The sequence below is a fragment of the Uranotaenia lowii genome, chromosome 1 (genome assembly GCF_029784155.1).
Source record: "Uranotaenia lowii strain MFRU-FL chromosome 1, ASM2978415v1, whole genome shotgun sequence".
NCBI classification, from domain to species: Eukaryota; Metazoa; Arthropoda; class Insecta; order Diptera; family Culicidae; genus Uranotaenia; species Uranotaenia lowii.
Genome location: NC_073691.1, coordinates 96,787,743 through 96,808,356, shown reverse-complemented (window position 1 = coordinate 96,808,356; position 20,614 = coordinate 96,787,743). Strand labels below are relative to the sequence as shown.

Here is a 20,614-nt window from a genome sequence, read left to right as displayed (position 1 = left end):
CTGAATAATTCGAGTGAAATCAGTATACACATAGATTGACTATACAACACATTACAAGTGTTAAATATTGCTGCATTGAATTTCCACAGGAGGACAAATGCACTCTGTACAGCAGCAATTTCAGCGCCACAAACAAGTACAGTTACACCAAATGATCGACTTGAGGTTAGACGTGAATATAAATAATGTTATCGAATGATTTCTGCTTCAGTTTCGTTTACAACTAAGTTAATAGATTTTTGTTGCCATATAGTTCCGAGTTTTGCGTTTTTTTTTGCACACTTGGTGACAACTTGTCATTCCTATTGAAACTGTGTTGCTTAACTAGGTTTATAAATGCAGCATATTCGACCAGTACAGTTAATGAGTTAATATTGTAGTATTATAATTGAGTCCATGCACATATTTTTAGATCAAATTTTCAGCGTACGATGGATCAACTAACATATTATTATTTTTAGAAAATTTGAGCTTTCTTAAGTTTGTTTGGCCTAAGATATCAGTAATTCTACGAAAATCGAACTTTTGCCATTCAAACTGCAATATCTTAGAAACTACGCAAGGTCTATTATTGAAATTTTACATAGTGATTTATTGAAATATAAAGCAAGCATGTCTGAAGTTTTTGAAAAGTTTTATCGATAGGATCAAAAGCTATCCGTAGTACAATCAAGAAAACATCAAGTAGTACTACCGCGAGTAGTAGGATAAGACATTACGCCGAGGTAGCTTAGGAATCACACTTTTAATTTGTTTTGTGCCAGTAAATTGCCATTACTGCTACACAGTTTTAGGTTTTGTGTTTTGTGGTCTAGTAAACCGCGCTGTTTTTGATATTACTTAAAAACGGTAGATTTAATGACGAAATACTATTTTGAAAAACCAAATAGATACGATACCTAAATAATTCATGAATATCAAACTTGAAGAATTTGGTAGGTGTTGCCGAGATATAAATATGTAGCACGACGATATTCAGGTCAAAATCGATCTCTGGAGCCACTAGAAAAAAACAAGTTTTTCGGATACTTATTTAACCCTCATCCGTGTATATACTCCATTCTATCAGCGCCAAAAACGCTGATCCTACCTAACTTTTTCTAATTTCGATAGCGACGCGACGGACGCAAAGCCTCCGCGTAAATTTTCTAGATTTACTTTTATATTTATCATATTTTGTTAAGTATCGCAGCGCTTATGTAATTACACCACTAGGATCGGTATGAAACCGGCTTTCTGGTGAGTGTAAGTTAATTGCGGAAATCTTCAGTCAATATACCCAAAATTCAGTGCAAAGTTGAATGTAAGTGCAAGAAAATCTGAGAAATTGCAAATTGACAAAAAGATCGAAAAACGAATCTTTAAAAATTCGTTCAAAATTCTGTCTTTTGTATTTTGAAAATCTTAATATAAAAAAATGTGCCAAATTACGTCTACTTTTCAATTCTCTATTCAGCCAATTTATCTGGTATGACTTAAATTCAAAAGTGCTGTTTTACAACACTTTTCCCTTTTTTTTGGTCATGATCTTAAAAAAATATTTTATGTGAAACGTATTGCTTCTAACTCCAGCTTTCTTGGAAAGTAAGTGAACTGGAACAGGAAACTAAGCATTCCGTAGCTGATCTGCAGTTTTTTTCCGAAGCATATTTTTTCGGATTATTTTTTCTTAGACTTTGAATAACGGAAACCCGAAGTATTATAGCTAAATATAGTCGGAAAAACAAAAGAGATATGGCGGTTTTAGGCGAGGAGTATCGAATTGACACTCAAGGTCTGATTTGGGAGTTTTTTTTCCTGGGATTTAAAGGTGCACCCATAAAAAAAAATTCAAGATTTCAAGAGTTCATTGAATTATCTAAAACCAACCTAAACCGCTTCGAGTTTCTTTGTCTTTCCTTCTGAATTCCATTCAACTGTCTTTCTGCCTTCTGCAAACTTAGTGAAGATCCATCGACCGCGATTAAATAGAGTAGCGCTAACCTTATTCACTGGGAATCTAAGTAGCTTAACACGTTGACGGACAGTTGCGTCTATAGCCGTCAAGTTCAAGTTCACTATGTGACATGACGGCAATAGCCGTCCAATACGAAACGGTCGATTAGGGATACGACGGAGGAGGGTACACCTACCCTACTAAATTTTTTTTCGAAAACATGACACTTGGCTTCTACTTGTACGCTGGTAAATGCACATTTGTGCTGCTACAGCCGCAGTGTCTAAAAACGACCGTTTCGTATTGGACGGCTATTGTCGTCATGTCACATAGTGAACTTGAACTTGACGGCTATAGACGCAACTGTCCGTCAACGTGTTAACCAGCGTCCGGTACCAATACGTAGCGTAGTTATTGGGTCCAAATTCAAACGACTGTTTCATCTCACGAGCCATAAACCGAGTGTGCAAAAACGCGGAAATTCTTTTAGTTTCGGAAAATGAACTGTAACTTATTGTAATGTGTGACTTGCTTTGGCATAGATGTACCTATTTTTAGTTGCAAATTCTACCAAACATTGCTTCAAGTGTTCAATTGATGTTTTTAGTTTTGCCTGGAATGATTCTAAGGTTCGAAACATATAAACAATCTTGCTGTATATTTAAACCAAAATAATTATAGCTGTTGTAATTCTTCATTAACACCTTTGTCAGAAAAAAATGGACAAATGAAAAACGAATTAAGAAAGTAGAATTTATCAAAAACGTTCAATAAAAATTGTGCTTGTTATTGCACAATATAAATTACCTAGTTAAGGTATTTTCCTGTGCTTAGAAGTCAATTTACCACTAAAGTGTCTAACTATAAGTAAGAAAAACACACTTACTGAGTCTTTCGGAGATGTCAATAAAAAACACTTCTGTTCTGATTTGCCACTAGTCGAAGACTGCTTTATTTATTTATGTTTACTAGGTACGTGTTATGTAGAGAGAGTAATTCCCTCTCTCTTCAAACCACTCAGCGAATGGGGTTTGGAAGTGAAAGTCGAAAGACATAATAACCACATCGAACTTTTATAGAATTTTGTGAACAAATCAATAATCTGTAATGAGGACAGAACGCCATGGATTCGATCTTTTAAAACGGTTCAAAACTACCGCATTCCCAATAAGTAGAGAAAAATAAAATTATGTCAAGATGAGATACTTTGATACCTACTCGATTTTTTTTTCTATCAGTCCTTCAGTAAGTTAAAATATCTCAAATTATATCAAAATACAAACGATCATAGCTAAACTATACATATATCAGATTTTTATATCCTCATAATAAGATATAGATCATAATGAGATCATAATAAGATATAGATCATGCTTCGAGTATAATTTCTAGTGCAATTTCAATAACCCGCATTATTTGCTAAAAGCACGCCTGATGTTGCTCCCTTTCTGGTTTACCAAATTAAGAAACAGATTATTCAACGTTGAAAATTAAGTTATCCTCATTCAAGTATGTCAATCAAAACAAGATTCCACCCATATTGGAGAAACTTAATATAGGAAAATTTGAGTACAAAATTTTAACTAGACATGTTTCAGTTATTATTTTGATATGTTCTCCTGCTCGGGTTTCTTTACCGTTTCCGTTGTGAAAGTCAATCGTAGATTTAGAGCAATTTATCTTAAGTTTGCGTACTTTCACTATTTAGCAGTGATTGAATTTTGCTGAGCATGAGTTGATCAACCATCTCTCGCTCAACGCTTTACTCGGAAGCAAAGGTTGCTTTGAGGCAGCGAAAACGACAAAACCGATGATGTATACGCTCTCAACATGGCCGCCTTCATGAAGCAATATACATTCGAGGCAGAGAATCCAAAAAACCAAACGAATGGCTCTCACTCATCTCCTGTTACAACATAGATGGAACCGAATTCAAAAGGAAGAGCAAACCCGAGTCTCCTCGTTTGTGCCTGGATCGAATGCGTGAGGTTTTTCTGCTATTGCTATTATTGCACAGCAACCGCACGCAGGCAGCTAGTTTTTTCATTTCTTTTTCTTCCCCCCTCTTTCACCATACGTTGCGGGCCGTGCAACGCAATAAGTTCGGTTGTTTTTGTTGTTGCCTCAACCTTTGCGGTCGGCTCGAGTTATTCAAATTCAACAACGTAAATGAGTATGTGTGCCTCGTCTTCTTCATGCATCATGTAGCAACCGAACGTTGAGAGAGTTCGTTCGGGGCAGCAAACGGATAGTGTCTCTCAGAGCAGATCCTCCTCATGGGGGGAGGTTTGAATGAATGTATATGTATCGTCTCCTGTATAGCTATGCGAGGCCTCAAAGTGTGTATTTTGAATGCCTCTGATGAGAAAATTGGTGAGGATTTCAATCACTGCTATTTAGTGTGTTTCTCAGTGCGTTTATCTTACTCATCATTGTTCCTTGATTCGAAAAAAAATCAGAGCTGCAAACTTTGTTCCTAAATTCGACTTTACTTGTTAAATTTCCATGTTCAATTCACCAATGAACTATTTAAGCCATTTATTTTTCTATAAATAGATTTTTCTCTGACTTCTTTCACTGTCCCTTTTCAAATAATAATAAATATATCTATTCTTCTTTTTATCAAATTAAATTAAACCATCAATCATTGAATAAATTCTCCAAAGTTCAAATTGGTTTTTTCAGTTATCGAAAATTCACATTTTTAATCGCGAATGAATATTTTTTGTTAAAATTCAAAATACTACAGCGGAATTTTTCAATCACCTGTCAGCTGTAAATAAAAAACAGAATTTTAGATAGGATGAATAAAAATTAACAATTATTATCATTTTCCAACATAATTTAAAAAAAAAATATCAATAACTTACCGCAAATTTGAAACTTTAATTCTGGTATGATTTGAAAATTTCGTTTTTTTTTTATCAGTCCAATTTATTTTTAGTTTTTTTGTTAATCATGAGTAAAAAACGGTGTTCGAAATTTCTTCTCTTGTTTTTAGTGTTTATTTTTGGTATTCCTATTATTTTTAGCTAAATTTGAAATTCGAAAACCCCCCCCATGGACGGGTCCTTCGCACGGGCCTGGCGGGAACTAAGAATTTATGAAAATTTTCTCGTCGATTAAGATATTATTTAGTTTATTATCACAAATTCGGACGGATCTTCGAACTATTGTGCTTAAAACCCGAAATCACTACTTCAAATCGAAAAAAAACCATATTCCCATTGCAATTCCTACTTGTCGCGCTACAAAACATCCTGGCATCAGCTTTGTCGCGCTTTCCAAAGAGCTCAGTATGACAGGTCTGCGCTTTTTCCATGGAGATTAAGATTAAATGAGAGCAGGTGTCGCGTGAACGTGTCGCACATCAACGCGCTGCTTGTCGCCTCAGCATGACATCAGCCACAGTAGGAAAATAAACATCCATTTCCTTACAAGCTCAGGTATAGTAGGAGGCAAATATACGCAGCTGGTAAAGTCTGCTTCATTTAATATTGGAACAAATTCTTTTGCTCATTGTGGCGCTCCTAGTGGACGGATTTGGAAACTTTTTTCACCCACGTGTCGGGAAATTCATTACCTTTCACCATGTATTTATGTCATAACAGCAAACGATAGCATTTTGTAAACAACCGCCATGGAAGCCGAACGGAGAGATCAAATTGTGCACAGTTTTCTTGAAAATCCATTGTTGTCGGCATCGAAGCTAGCTAAACAGCTTAAAATGCCCAGAAATACCGTATGGCGTGTTATCAAGCAGTACAAGGAAACATTGACGACGGCTCGGAAGCCGCATTCGAAGCGTCGGAGTGGAACTGTCGACCGGAAACTGCGTGGGAGTCATCAAGGCCGTCAAGAGGAATCCCAATCTTTCAGACCGCGATTTGGTCAATAAGTTCCAGGCCGCTCACAGTACGGTGCGACGAATTCGTCTCCGGGAAGGAATAAGGTCATTCCGAGCTAGCAAACAGCCAAATCGGACGCTGAAGCAGAACAATGTGGCCAGAATCCGTGCTCGAAAGCTGTACGACCAAGTGCTGACCAAGTTCGAAGGATGTAAAGTCTGCTTCATTTAATACTGGAACACAAACAATTGCGTGTAGTTCAGTCATTTATTAACGAATTCATAATTTGTTTTTCATACAAATGTAGCATTTTCTTTACTCTTTCATAAAAAAAAATTAAAAAAATTATTCATTGCTGTTTCCAAGAAATTCTCGTACTCGTACTCGTAAGAAAACTGTGCACAATGTGATCTCTCCGTTCGGCTTCCATGGCGGTTGTTTACAAAATGCTATCGTTTGGTGTTATGACATAAATACATGGTGAAAGGTAATGAATTTCCCGACACGTGGGTGAAAAAAGTTTCCAAATCCGTCCACAAGGAGCGCCACAATGAGCAAAAGAATTTGTTCCAATATTAAATGAAGCAGACTTTAGGATGGGATTGGGAAAGTTATGAGTTCGAATCTCGTCACTTATCGACTTTTCTTTGCATACAATTCCGATAAGATTTTTAGTTGATATATCCTATCTAGTGAACCTGTATATAAGAGAAGTTACATCTGAAACACAAAATTCCAATCGAGCAAAAGAACTGTCAAAATCGATTCCAATCGATCCGAGCATTTTGTCGCAGAGCTTTTACCTTTCTTATTGAAAATTCAACCAAGGAAGGTATTGCGATCATGCTTGGCAAATATCATCGTCATGAGGCGTGAAGCTGTGACTGTGAAGCCTCTTGGTCCGTCAAACTCAATTGACTGTTCCTTAACGACCAGTCACTTCGTTTGCCAGTCATTCATTCCCCATTCATTTGAAGCTAAAATAATAACCTAGTCAAGCAATCGCATTCAAACGACCGATGACGAAAAAGAAACGCATTTATTATTATTGTTGCTCCTGCCAGAAAGCCGAAGACGACCGAAGAGGAACAAGAAAAGCATTTATTATTATTGTTGCTCCTGCCAGCAAGCTCGTTTTCAGTTTTTTATTGCTATTGTTGATCTCTGCCAGCAAGTCGTTCAATTAGTTGTACCTGCCGTCAGCAGCCGATCGAGGTGTGAAAAGATTTGCCAGTCACTCTCAGGAGAAATTTTGACCATGTGTAGGAGCTTCGCCAGTCGATGATGGAGAAATGTTGATTGTTGTCGTGCTTTATCCGTCATGCGAGTAGTGAGGCTCCGTCAATTGAGAACAGTGCCAGTCGTTTGATGAAACAAAACTAATCGGGTCAAGCGTGACGGGCGAAATTTACCATCACTGATTGCGATTGTTGTTATAGTTCAAACAGATAATTTTTTAGCTGGTCATATGAATTTATGATTAGGTGTAATTTTTTTTAATGCTTTGGTGTATCATGTTTCTAGTTAGAAAACTAACTGATTATTAACGAAATTCAAGTCATTCATACCGTTTATCGCGATACTTCGGGCATCGAGTTCAATGTTGTTTTGTTGGATTGAAGGAGCGTTCACTTTAGAGCTTGAACATTGAGACAGAAAACAGTGCTGGGAATTTTTTCGTCTTAGATTTCGGCGATGTTGCCACATATTCTATTTTAAGAGGGATCAGATGTCGCTTCTCTTATATGAAGGTTCACTAATCCTATCTGGATCTGGGGGAGGAAGACTGAAATTTTCTGCATCGTGTTTTTACTGTTCGGTAAAAAACCAGCAATTGTTGAAAAGATTTGTAATCGTTCAAATTTTAACTTTAGATGATCAGTTTCGTGTTGCGAGTCATGTAACTCAGTTGTTTGGGTGCTAAATTTAGATTTAGCTAAATTTTTAGTACAACAATAAATCAAACTATTTTTATTTATCAGCTTCAAAACTTTGACGAAATTTGAGCGACTTAATGCGCCATATCATACAAGAATTTTTCAGAGCAAAACAAAACCTAATTAAATCATTGATTTATGCAAAACAAGTGAATTTCAGCATCAAACAAGTTCTATTAAAAATCACTAAATAAGAAAGTAAAATTTTGAACCTCCGCACTGGTCGGTAGATTGATGAGAGAAATTTGACGTTTGAAAGATGTTTTTCTTTTTTTATTCAGTTTTCCTCCCCCAGATCTGGATGAGTTATAATTATGTTCAAATTATAACAACGGTGTAGCATTATAATTAAGTAAGTGTAGCTATTTGTTCTGAGCGTGTCCTACCATTAGAGTAACAGTAAACCAAATAATGAGTGTTAAGAATTATGAGTGTATCTGTCAAACGCGCGCATGGGATGAAAAAAATGTAAACAAGTAAACAAAACAACATCGGCGAAAGGAAACACATTTAGCGCCAGCATTCGCGAGAAGGAACAGCAGGAATACTGAAAGAGCATAACCAGCAGATTTTTGAAAGGCGATAAGCGTTTCGATGGCAATAACTACGAGCCGGAAAACACTAAAAGCCATGGCATTGCAACTGAAAAAAGGCACCGAAACGGAATCAGAACCAAGTGAGATACAAAGTGGCAATTCAGAGTAAGGTGTATCGCCCCTTCGACGACCACACAAACGACGGTGGAAGTTTTCTTTGCAACAAACAAGCGGCCCCAACTGGGGTCAGCTGAACCGTTGCTCAAGAGCCGATCGCTTTTCGGGACTCGATTCTTCGCTATTTTGATTTTGAGATTCCACGAAAGTAAGGTGCGGACGTGATGAGAGCCCGCCGGATCAATTGTTTGGATGTTATGGTTCGAAACGTGGCGTGAGTAGATAATGTTAAGCTAGCTTAGGGTTTTAAAATATCTTGTGGAAGGAAATTATTGTAATAGCTACAAGTTTTGGCTTTTGCGTGTTTGTGTTTTATGTAAGAGTAAACCGTGTAGCACACAATGAAAATCAGTGGTGATCTAATTGTTTCAACGGTTAATATGATTTATTTATGGTTGCATAGACTTTTCGATATAATTTGAGATGTTCTAACATCCTACGAGTGCTAAATTATAACTCATCCAGCCAGATAGGAAAAAAATTAATATCAAAATATCGCCTCATGATATAATTTAGTTTTTCTCTTCTGACCACGATACCACTAAAATGCAATCTTGGAATGTATTTTCATATGTAGGTACTTACTTTGACAAGGTATTTTTAAACGGTGATGATTGTAAAATTCGTACGAGATTAATTATTTGAATGCATTTTATGATCATTCACAGTGACTTGAATACCAAGTTGCCAAAATAACATAATCACTTGGGTTTAGTGTGCAGTTGCATACACTTTCAAGGTGCCTGGTTCAAATCTAACAACCGCCTTCATCCTCATAACCATGAACTGCTACATGTTATTTTTTTTTGTGTACAGTGTGTTGTGAAATTAACACATCTTTCCGAAGAACGTAATCAACTGAAAATTTGCAATTTCCTACAAACTAGAAATTGCGGCGTTAGGTGAGAGTAATTCGATCGAACTGGGATGCAATGTCGCAGGAACTTCCGTACGAAAGTCGCCTTTCAAAGTGGGCGAAGTGGTGTGGGGTGCGGTTCGTGGCTTCCCGGCCTGGCCTGGAAAAGTGATCGAACCTCCCGATGGCGCTGGAACCCTTCCCCCCGATAACGATAACTGCGTCTGGGTTTGCTGGTTTGGAAGTCGGGCCAGCGTCCAATTGGTCGATGTAAGCGGATTGAAGACCCTGTCCGAGGGATTGGAAGCTCACCATCGAGCGCAAAAGGATGCAAGAAAGTGAGAATTAATCTAGAAATAAGGAAAACAGGAAGTTTAAGTCAGGAACCCTTTTCAATTTTGATCAAACATGCGTAGTTCTCGTTGTAGTTAGATGTAGTATTTCAATCTTTCAGTGCTTGAAGCTAGCATTGCATCTAGCATGTGCTTGATTGTAGCTTAGTTTTTTTTTTTTAATGTAAATTTTATAAAACAACCTAATATATTCTTTATTTTCTATCGCCAGAGGACGAAAGCTGAACTCTCAACTGGAACGTGCCATTCAAGAAGCAATGACGGAACTAGACAGGGCTTCCAATACACCATCACCGGCTAATGTCGTCGTGAGTGGAACCGGTCCTTTGCCCAACCCTGGAACAACGAAAACTGTAACACTAAAGGCATCACCGACCAGTAGCACCACGAACGCAATGGTTGGTGGTGACAATTCCAGCAGCATTCATCCTTCTTTCGGGAGGTCCCCTATCAAATCTTCCCGAGGGATCGCAAAATCGAAGCTAGTCAAAATAGCTCCTGCCCCACCTATGATTGCCGAAGCACGTTCTCTACTGAACGCTGTTAGCAATAATAATAATAGTAATAGTAATTATAATGGAACGAACGATTCCATCACTACTTTTGGATTGCACTTGAAGTGAAAACCAGACAAATTCACAATGCACTGGTTTTTAGTTTAAGATGATAGGTAGCTGTGATAGGTACTTCGTCTTCGTTTGGTAAGTACTCAAATTTGTTTTTCTTTTAAGCAGCAAAAAATATTAGTTCTTAAATGAAGAACCTCTTCAACAAGCTTGAGACGTATGTAAAGTACATGGGTTAAAATCAAACTAAGAAATCGAAACTAAGGATTATAACTACATGCGAAAAAGCAACACTTTCTTTGTCGTGTAACTTTTTGTTGCATGCGTAACAGTTATGATATATTCACATGTGCAAATTTCGTCACAATCGGTCTAATCGGTTATCCAGATATGTGGCTACGTTTTTACGCTTTTGAAACACAAAAAAAAATTCTGAGGCTTAGTTCCGAAAAAAAAAACAAGAAAAACAAGCAGTTTTGATAGTTTGGTGCTATCTTAACACTAAACATACCGACACTTTGTATATACCTATTTATAACGCGAGCGGTCAAATGACGGCAAACACTTTTTTCGCTGAACCTCTCTTGTTTCTCAACCGATTTAAAAAAAAATTGGAAAGCTTGTAATGTGACTCAAATATGATTCTCAGATGATTGCGGTATAAATCAGTATACCACATGCATTATTCGAAAACCATAAAACTTAGAAAAATTTTAATAATGAAAAAATACTTTGATTTTAAAAATAAAAATAGTCCTGTAGTTAAATTTGCGAAAAAAAATTATATTACGTTTAATCATCATTTAAAGTTCAAAAACCGCCATTTGACCGCCTCCGGTACGTTTAGTGTTAAAAATCACTGGTCTAGTTGCAACTTGCAACAACATTTTGCACATGTAAGAGCGCCACGCTTTACCCAGCGAGAGAAGTGTTGCGTTTTTTTCGAGCACAGTTTTTTTTTAATTTTTTTATTGGCTTTACCTCTATAACATAACCGGCCAAGTGTTAATTACTCTTCTACTTACATGTCTATTTTACATTCAATTACAAAATTAGCTATCGTTTTATATAATTCAATGTCTTTCTTTTTTAGTATCAAATGAATATCGGGTGGAATTCCTTTTTTCATTAAAATTCGCCAAATAGGTCTACGAAGATTTTCAAATCTGCTGCATGCGAAGATAATGTGATCAGGATCTGCGATGGATTCGCCACAACTGCACGTCGCGTCCAATAGGATACCATTTCTAGTCAGATGAGCAGGGAGCCGTGAATGATTTGATATTAATTTGGAAAGGATTACAATTTGTCTGCGGTTGAGATCCAAGCTACTAAACCATGGTTGGAGCGAAACGTTAAAGATGATGCTGTGACAGAAACGTCCTTTAGTTCCTGCATTCCACTTTGCTTGCCATTTGTGCACTGTTGTACGCCGAATCGGAAACTGGATGTCGAATGATGTTAAAATATAATCTGCTGTACCACCACTGATGCACGCACTTTTCGCCTCTTGATCTGCCAACTCGTTCATTGGAATACCTCTGTGAGACGGAACCCATATCAGATGGATCTCGTGCCCCATTCTTTGTCCTTCGAGAATGGAAGCTTTTATATCGTACCAAGCAACGGGATATTTTTGATTGATGTTGATTTTTTGAAGGCTCGTGAGACAACTCAAACTATCGGTTAGAATAATATACTGAGCAACAGGAAGGCTTACGATCATTTTCGCAGCATGCCTGATTGCTAGAAGCTCTGCCATATAAACTGATGCTTTACTGTCGAGTTTGATCCCTTCTGCAGGCGCTCCAAAACTATTTACCACAGCATAACCTGTGCCGTGTATATCTTTCGACCCGTCAGTTGCCAAGATTTTCGCGTTGGCATACACTTCCAAGAGATAGTTTGAAACCAAATCAGCTGCCGATGAGTTCTGGTGTTCTGAACATAACCGTTTAACAGTGAGATCAATGGATATTATTGTTCTTACAACTTCACGGTTGACCATGTAGCATGGGAGATTATTTAGAGGCTGTTCAAGTGGAATAAATTCGTTAAGCATTCTTATGGCGCGGTGTATTCCCGTAGCCACTAAGCCACCTTCCAAGATCGGTCTGGAGTATTGACCATGCCAAGAAGAAAGTGACGCTCTTTTATTTACAAAACGCATGACAGCAAGTTCTCTTCTTTGTTGCAGCGGAATAATACCAGCCATCACTTCGAGTGAACCTGTGTGGGTGGTTTTTGTAGAGCCCAAACAGATTCGAATTCCTGCCCATTGTAGTCTATCCAAAACGATGGCTTCTTTTTGTGTTAACTCCATCATAAATATGGAACCGTATTCCAATATTGATCTCACACATGACTTGAAAATAGCTAACATTGCTGCTGGATGTGCTCCCCATGACTGGCCCGATATGCTTCGTAGAAAGTTAAGATACGGAGCCGTACGTTTTTGTACCTCTCTAATATGACACGACCACGACAGATTTCGTGTGAGGTACATGCCGAGTAACCTCAGGGATCTGACGTATTCCAAAGTGCAACCGCCGATATTTATTTCTGGGGGATTATCGCATTGTTGTGTCGAGATCAGAAGGCACTTACATTTCGTGGGCGAAAGTTCTAACCCAAGGTCGAAAATATTTTCCACAACTATATCCACTGCCCTTTGGAGAGATTCGCAACTATGCTCCAGCGAGGTTCCTCTTACAGCAATTGTTGTCATCGGCGTAATTTACGGTTATCACATCAGGAGGGACACTGTTGATCAATCCACTGATCACAACATTAAAGCATAACGGACTTAGTGGAGATCCCTGAGGAAGGCCTTTCCACGTTGTCCTAGATATTGAATCTAATCCATTTGAAATGCACAAATTCCTTTCTTCAAAAAGATGGAAGATACTTCTTACTAGGCATTCAGGGACTGTTAATGAGCGTAATTCGCGGACCAGAACATTAATTTCCACGTTGTCGTAGGCGGCTTTGATATCGAGGCTACATATCACCACATGCTCTCTTCTTTTCAAAGCTAAAGAAGCTTCATTAATCAGGGGAAACAACGCATCCATTGTTCCTCGTCCTTTCCTAAAACCGTTGATAGCTGAAGGGAACAAGTTGTTGTTTTCGATGAAATGTTCTAGTCGATCTTTGATTATGAGTTCATACACTTTGCGAAAACATGAAGCTAACGCGATTGGGCGAACAGCAGAAGGAGAAATCGGATCATGACCACTTTTAGGAATCGGTACAATTTTAAAGGTTTTCCAGCTTTCCGGAATTCTTCCTGAAGCAAAAATTTGGCAATAGATTTTTCGCAACTGACTAAGCGCCGCCCATGGGAGATGATTTATGACGGAATATGGAACACCATCCAAACCAGGAGCCGAATCTTTACCGATTTTTAAAACTGCTTGAATATCCGATACTGAGAATGGTAAACCAGTTTGAGGGCAACACGAACATTGTAGAAAAGCCGGGGGTGGATTTTTGGCAGATGAGGGAGCCAACTTGTCCAAAACATCGTTGGCCAAATTGTCCGAAATTCTAAGGTTTTTTGATGGCTCTCCGCGCCCTTTGAATCTTCTAGCCATCCTCCATAAGGTTGTGAGGGACGTAGAACTATCACAACTATCACAAAAATGTTGCCAACTCGTTTCCAAGCGCGGAAAGCAACTCTGGTGGCTTTCTTCGCTTCTGTTAGCTCTTCGTCCCAATAGGGTTGCGGTATTCGGCGAGTGTGGTTCGAGTTTACTGATGGACAGGATCTGCGCAGTGCTTGCCAAATCAGCTCAAAGAAGACATCAAAGCTATCCGGTTCTCCATTTTCGACGAATGATTCCTCGAGGCTTCCGGTAAAACGTTCCCAGTCGATTTTCCGAACATTGATTCCAGAGTAGAATTTCATCGCGCATGTAGTACTCGAATGAAAAACTATCGGAAAATGATCGCTTCCATTTGGTGAATCCAAAAGCTCCCAGTCGAAGCACAAACTAAGGCTCGAAGAAACCAGCGTGATATCAATTGCGCCCCACGACCGGTTTACATCAAACCTAGTTGGCTGACCATTGTTGAGAATGACGAGATGAGATGTTTCGATGGCTTGATGAAGACGGTCTCCACGTGTGTTTCCATGATCGCTTCCCCATAGGTGATGTTTTGCGTTAAAGTCTCCTCCAATGATGCACGGTTTCGGAACGGTTGATAAAAAATTATCAAACTGAGTCTGCGATATGTTGGCTTGCGGGTGTATGTACACAGATACAATAGTGATCAACCCGGAGATGTATTTGATCTGGCAGGCAACGGCTTGAATATCCGCTGACAGTGCAATAGGAAATGCTACGGGATTCAGTTCTGAACGAATCGCGATGGCTACGCCCATCGAGTTTCGTCTGTGATCTTTACGAAAAATGGTGTGCTGCGGTAGACTAAAGTTTGTGTGATTGTCGAGATGTGTTTCACTCAAAAGCGAAATATTGATATTGTGTGTATTTATGAGCTGGATTAAAGATGAGCGTTTACTACTTATCCCTCTACAATTCCATTGTAGACATTGCAGAGGAACGGTGGCTGTTAAAGTGCTTGGTGTGGTGTTTTTCATAATCTGAGATTAGCAAAATATCCTTTCATTTTATCACTTACAACATCCGAAATTCTCTCCAAAACCATTTGTTGAATTTTTTGTCGAGTTTCAACATCTTCCTCAGGAACTTCCAGAGCCTCTGCAACGATATCGATGACCTCAGTAGATTCAATCGTCGATCGGATCGAATCGCAAACCCCGTCAGAAATGTTAACTTCAAGTTGGGGAAGCTCATCGTCCGAATCGACATTATGACGACGTTTGCTGGAAGGATTAGACCCATTCTTGTCAACATTACTTGTTTGGCAAGCAACTGCCACGGTGGATTTTGTTGTTGGTTGGGAGATGATAGTTAGTGAGTTTGATGATTCATTTGAAGTTGTTCCACAAAACCAATCGACACGTCCTTGTGAAAAAGTGTCGCGCCGCTCTTTATCGGTTTTCTTTTTTTGAATTATTTTCGGACAAAGCTTGTGATCATTGGCCCGATGGGAGCCCAAACAGTTAACGCACTGGGGCTCACTATTTTCACATGCATGATCTTCGCCGCCCACTTGCTCCAAGCATTGGTTACAGCGTTTAGCACTCTTGCATCCTTTTTTATCATGTCCCAAGCGCCAGCAGTTACCACACTGGCGGACAGGATAAATGTACTGCTTAACAGAATAAAGCACTCTATTCAACTCGATGTGAGTAGGTAAACTCTGCCCAGCGAAAGTAAAAATCACCGTAAACAGGGCTTCCTCTTTATCATCAGCTAATTTTCTAAGCACACGACGAGCATGAACTATCTCCGGGTTATCAACTTGATTCGACTTGCGTTTATCGTACGCATTAGCAAACTTCAATTCTTCATCACAAATATCCGGCTCAATATAGGCTACCCCAAGGCACTCCACCAGCCGTTGGGGGATAAAAAAACGCACTTCATTTGAGGTACCGATGCCTGCTATTTCATTAGCAGCATCCCTCGATCGCATCAAAATTTTCATTTTGGTTTTAGAAACCGGCATAGCACGTATAAAATCGTCACCAAATTTCTTCACCAGACTTTTAGCAATCTTCGCAGCAGATATATTTCCGACATTTGTTTCAGCCATAACGAGATATGGCCCAGCATAATTTTCGTGATATTTCCGCACTCGAACTTCATTTTTCGATGACCTTGGTGTATCGTTGTGGGTCATTGCACCGCTCGACAATAGCGTGTGGAAGGAGAGAAGAAAAATAAATTAGATTTCGATTCAGCTCACACACACGATGTGCAACGTACCGTAGTTCAAACGAGACTGTTTCGAGCACAGTTTAGAAACAATTGTTAATCCGATAAATTAATTAACTTCTACTCTGTTTTACTTCTTCATACTTACTTCTCGATCGGATAATTTCTAGAGTTATCTAGAGTTATTATGTATATGTTATTTCAACGAGAATTTATAATCGGAACTCAGAATAACCAACTATCCAAACTCAAAATAAGAAATCAGACAATATAAAATCGGAATCCAGAACAAGAAAGGCGGGACCAGAACTCTGAATCAGGATCAGAATTAAGAAATCAAATACAGAAATTGGATTCTTGTTTGGCTTCATAGAACCTCTTCCTGTTGATTTTTTTTAAGACTTTTGTTGGGATGATGGGATGGCATGATGGGATGATATTATCGACATAATTGTTATTGATCAATCTCTTTTTGAATGCTGCTAATTTTGCTTTAGAAACTTTAGAAACCTGTCAAAGAAGGTGCCTTTCAGCGTCAGGAGATCTCTTACAGTCATGGTTCTCTGAAGCGCAAGTAAAAAGCATCTTACTGTTTCACTGGGTACTTTTTCCAACTTTCTCCAACTTTCACAGTTCCCTGTTCGGGCGCCATTAAGTTTTACTTACGGCATTACGGTCTTCTTTTGAGACGTCTCTTATTCCCTAAATAATTTATTAAAACTATTGTGAATAAAGTAATTTTGAATATGTGCGAATTCTACTCAATCTTTAGCCTTAAAAACGCTTACCTATTTCTCAAAAAAAAAAAAATTGCCACGTGTCGGTGTGCGCAAATGCGCAATAGATTTGTTTGGAGAAGGGAGTTCTCTTCATCAGCGGATGCGAATGCTTATGCGTTGACAATCTCACTCTTGATTTGAGTGCAATTTATCCCTCCCCTTTATCTGGGGAGCAGACGAAAATAAATAGCACTCTGTTCCGAATCCATCAACCGTTGAAAAGTAGCTGGTGCATTTTTCAAACTGAATGGCATACGAACCAACTCGTATTTGTCGTGGTCAACATTGAAAGCGGGTTCCGGGATATTTTTGGGATCCACCTCGACTTGGTGGAATCCACTAGCCAAATCCAAGACTGACTGTCTAAGATTTCTCTGACTTCAGGTATCTGTTACCCTTCAGCGGAAGTCTTCTCGTTGAGTTTCCTATAGTCGACTACAATTCGATATTTCTTTTTTTTTTTCGAATTGTCAGACTTTTTAGGAACAACCCAGATGGGAGAAGTCCATTGAGATGACGTCTCTCTTTTGGGCTGATTCTTCTTTCCTTAGATGATACGGATATTTGTATGTTTTTTGATAAAATTGGGTTTTCATCAATAGTTCCAATATTATGCTTTACCTCATGTGTAAAGCTTAACTTTTCATCTTCATGGAAGAACACGCTCTTATAAAGCTTTAAAGTCTTAGCCAAGAGTGTTATCTCTTCGTCATTAGAATGATCTGAGGGGAAATTCAGTTTGAATGGCGAAGTTTTTCGATTATGGTTTTCCATTCGAAAATAATCATGTTGGAAGGGAGTTAGATTAAATTCTGTGTTTGGTTCATCAAAAGCTAAATGAACATGGGCTTTATTATTGCGAGCTTCATAAAGCCCCGGTTGCAAACTTACGCCACTGTTAAAATTAATTTCATTATTAATAAAGAATGAACCGTTCGCAGTTGTACGTAATGTAATCTCAACTGTCTCTATGTGAACTAATCTGTTCCGATTAACCATTGGATGTCATCAAGACACGACACCTTCAAGGTTGTCAATCAATTGATTTTTATTCAATTTCATTTACTTATGCTAAGTATGAAATCATGAGGTATCTGAAGTCATTATTTACTTACTTAACTGTTGATTACTCCCCCCGGTGGGGGAGCAAAGTTCACTTGCGAAGTTAAATATTTTCATACTTAACTACACATCACTAAACTAATGCCCAAGGGCTGTGATAGAGTCTACGGGAACGAACCATTCCCGTTGATGTTAAAATGTCGACTGACTTTATTTCATTATTCTTAATCTTTTGGTTTCCGAGTGGGCCTCCTCGGGTTTCGCAGCGTAAGCACAAATGTGCTTTTTCTGGTGTACCATCAGACCTTTCGATGGTGCTCACTAATGCCGCCGTCCGTCAGTTTGGTGCTGCTGACCTCAGCACCAAATATGTTGCCCGCGTCAGCATCAAATGTGCGCGGGCTTCCTAGACTTGAGTGATGCCAAGCTTCGCTCGCTTGACATGCTCCTCCAGTTGTTTCAGGCGGAGCGCGTTCCTTCGCCACCTCCAGATGATGATGACGATAACGGCTACGACGAACAGGCCGTCAATCGAAATTGTCTCGTTGATGATATTTCCGTCAGCTTGTCCTCCAGTACCGTTAATTGCTCGTTGCAAATATTGTTGGCGATGGAGTTTCGTCAGCAATTTTGCGGCGATATACCCTGGTTTCCCCCGAACTACTGGTCCTGAAATAATACAAAACCTCTTTCGGGAAGCCTCCCGGAGGAGCAAGGAATGTGATAGAAATCAGAACCAACTCGTCTGACGGGAGAAACTGAACTGACTTATTTTTTAAATTTTACATAGTTCAACTTGATCGATGATGACAGTTGATGATGCCACCGTCATCGATGCTCCGTTGATGATGCCTCCGTCGGCATAAAATGTGCACTTTTCTGGAGTGGCGTGCCACCAGCACCTTCGATGGTGGCCAGTTGGGCCGGTGTCTGTCACGTTGGTTTTTTTTTGCCAGGAATTTACCACTTCGTGGCATTCTTCCCTAAATGTCACTTTGGTGCTGCTGACCTCAGCACCCAATATGCTGTCCGTGTCAGCATCAAATGTGCACGGCTTCTACACTTGAGCGATGCCAAGCTTCGCTCGCTTGGCGTGCTCTTCCAGTTGGCACAGCCGGCGTTGGCTGCGCCGCCAATGAAATACGAGCGCTGCTATCAACAGGGCCACGATGAAGGCCCCGTCCACTGAATACGATGCCACATCGTTCATCGTGATGGAATTGGAAACGTTCGAGTCCCCTTCAAATGGCCACATGGTTTTCTTTGTAACAAATAACTGATCGATAAATCGAATTATCAATTCGATTTATTCGATCAGTTCGCTGATGTAGCACTTAAGCCTGTTGCTTGTCGCTGGTGTGTTTCCATCGGCGGGGATACTTTCATAGGGTGGTCACCCATTCTGAATTTGTGTACTTCCATTTTCTCCTCCCTTTGGGACGTGGGCGTAGTCTGCCGTCCCAAATCATTTGAGGTGTTTGAGGAGGGGGATCGTCTTTAAGTTCGATGAGCTGAGGTGCGGGATCATCACCCGATTGGATGATTTCGGTTTGAGGTTGCTGTTTATCGTTTGTGGTGCCATTATGATCTTCTGATATGTTCGCATTGCCAGACTTCTTCTCTATCGGTAGTGGAGCGAGAGTTCGAACATTGCATTTGTATGTTCCGGAGGAGGTTCGTTCTACGGCTACTCGAACTATCCCATCTTCGCCTGGATTTACATTAATGATAACTCCCATGGGCCATCTCGATATGGGAACATGGTCGTCTGCGATGAGTACGATGTCACCGACCTTGGCATTAGCTCGTTGTTTTGTCCACTTGGCGTAATCACGTGATTGGTGCAGATATTCGCTTCTCCATCTATTCCAGAATTGTGCTAATTGGGACTGCACACGTTTCCATCTTACTATAAGGTTGTTGCCTTTGTCGCTCGGTATTGGGATGGGTAATGCCTGCATTGGTCGTCCTATCAGGAAGTGACCCGGTGTGAGTGCAGTCGGTGCGTCTGGTGTCGAATAAATAGGTGTAAGTGGCCGTGAATTATTGGTGGAGAATGCTGTGCAATCTTTATCCTTAGGGTGAACCAGCATTTGATAGTAACCTTGATTCAAGTGAAGATGCGAAAAAATAAATAGCTCCTGACAATGAATCAAGAATATCAGTGATATTTGGTAATGGAAACTTATCGTCTTTAACATTTTCTTTAAGAGCCCAATAGTCTACCACTAACCTCCATTTCTTTTGGCCTTTTTCGTCTGCCTTTTTTGGAACTAAAAGGACAGGCGCTGACCAGGGTGATGATGCTTCTTCAATTATATCGTTTTGAAACATCTTTTCTACTTCTTCCTCGAACTTTTTGTTGACTATGAGGAATTCGATAAGGTTTTTTTATATACAGGAGATGTTCCTGGTTTCAAAGGAATACTCTGTTCGAAAATATTGGCATACGTTAATTTGTCTCCTGTAAGTAAAAATATATCGGAGAATTTTTTACAAATCTGTTCAATGCTTATTTTTTCTTTTCCTTCCAAATGATCCAAATTTATAGTTTCCTGAAGTAATTTTTCTCTGCCTTGTAATAATAAAAATTCAGATAATGGTTTCATAATTGGCTTGAAATGTTTTATTTGAACAATTTCTTCCCGTGTGTTTAAAGTTCTCACAGGAATTTTACCTTTATTTGTTGGCACAATTGCTGACGCAACGAAAACATCTTTGGCGATTTCGTTTGGAAAAATCACGTAATCACCT

General features: G+C 39.3%; 1 protein-coding gene across 3 annotated transcripts in view; it reads left to right on the top strand.

Moving 5' to 3' along the window:
• Positions 1-11,700, top strand: part of LOC129751366 (mucin-2) — a 55,619-nt gene extending 43,919 nt beyond the window's left edge. Inside the window, exons 8-10 of one of the 3 annotated variants that reach the window (XR_008738693.1) lie at positions 9,322-9,628; positions 9,855-10,344; positions 11,303-11,700. Coding sequence is in view for 2 of the 3 variants with exons in the window: in XM_055746828.1 (XP_055602803.1) it covers positions 9,322-9,628; positions 9,855-10,266 (719 nt within the window). In the remaining variant the exon portion in view is untranslated. Of the gene's footprint in view, positions 1-9,321; positions 9,629-9,854 lie in introns of all 3 variants that reach the window. The other 2 variants (XM_055746828.1, XM_055746839.1) reach the window with 2 other exon arrangements.
• The last annotated feature ends 8,914 nt before the right edge of the window (positions 11,701-20,614 follow it).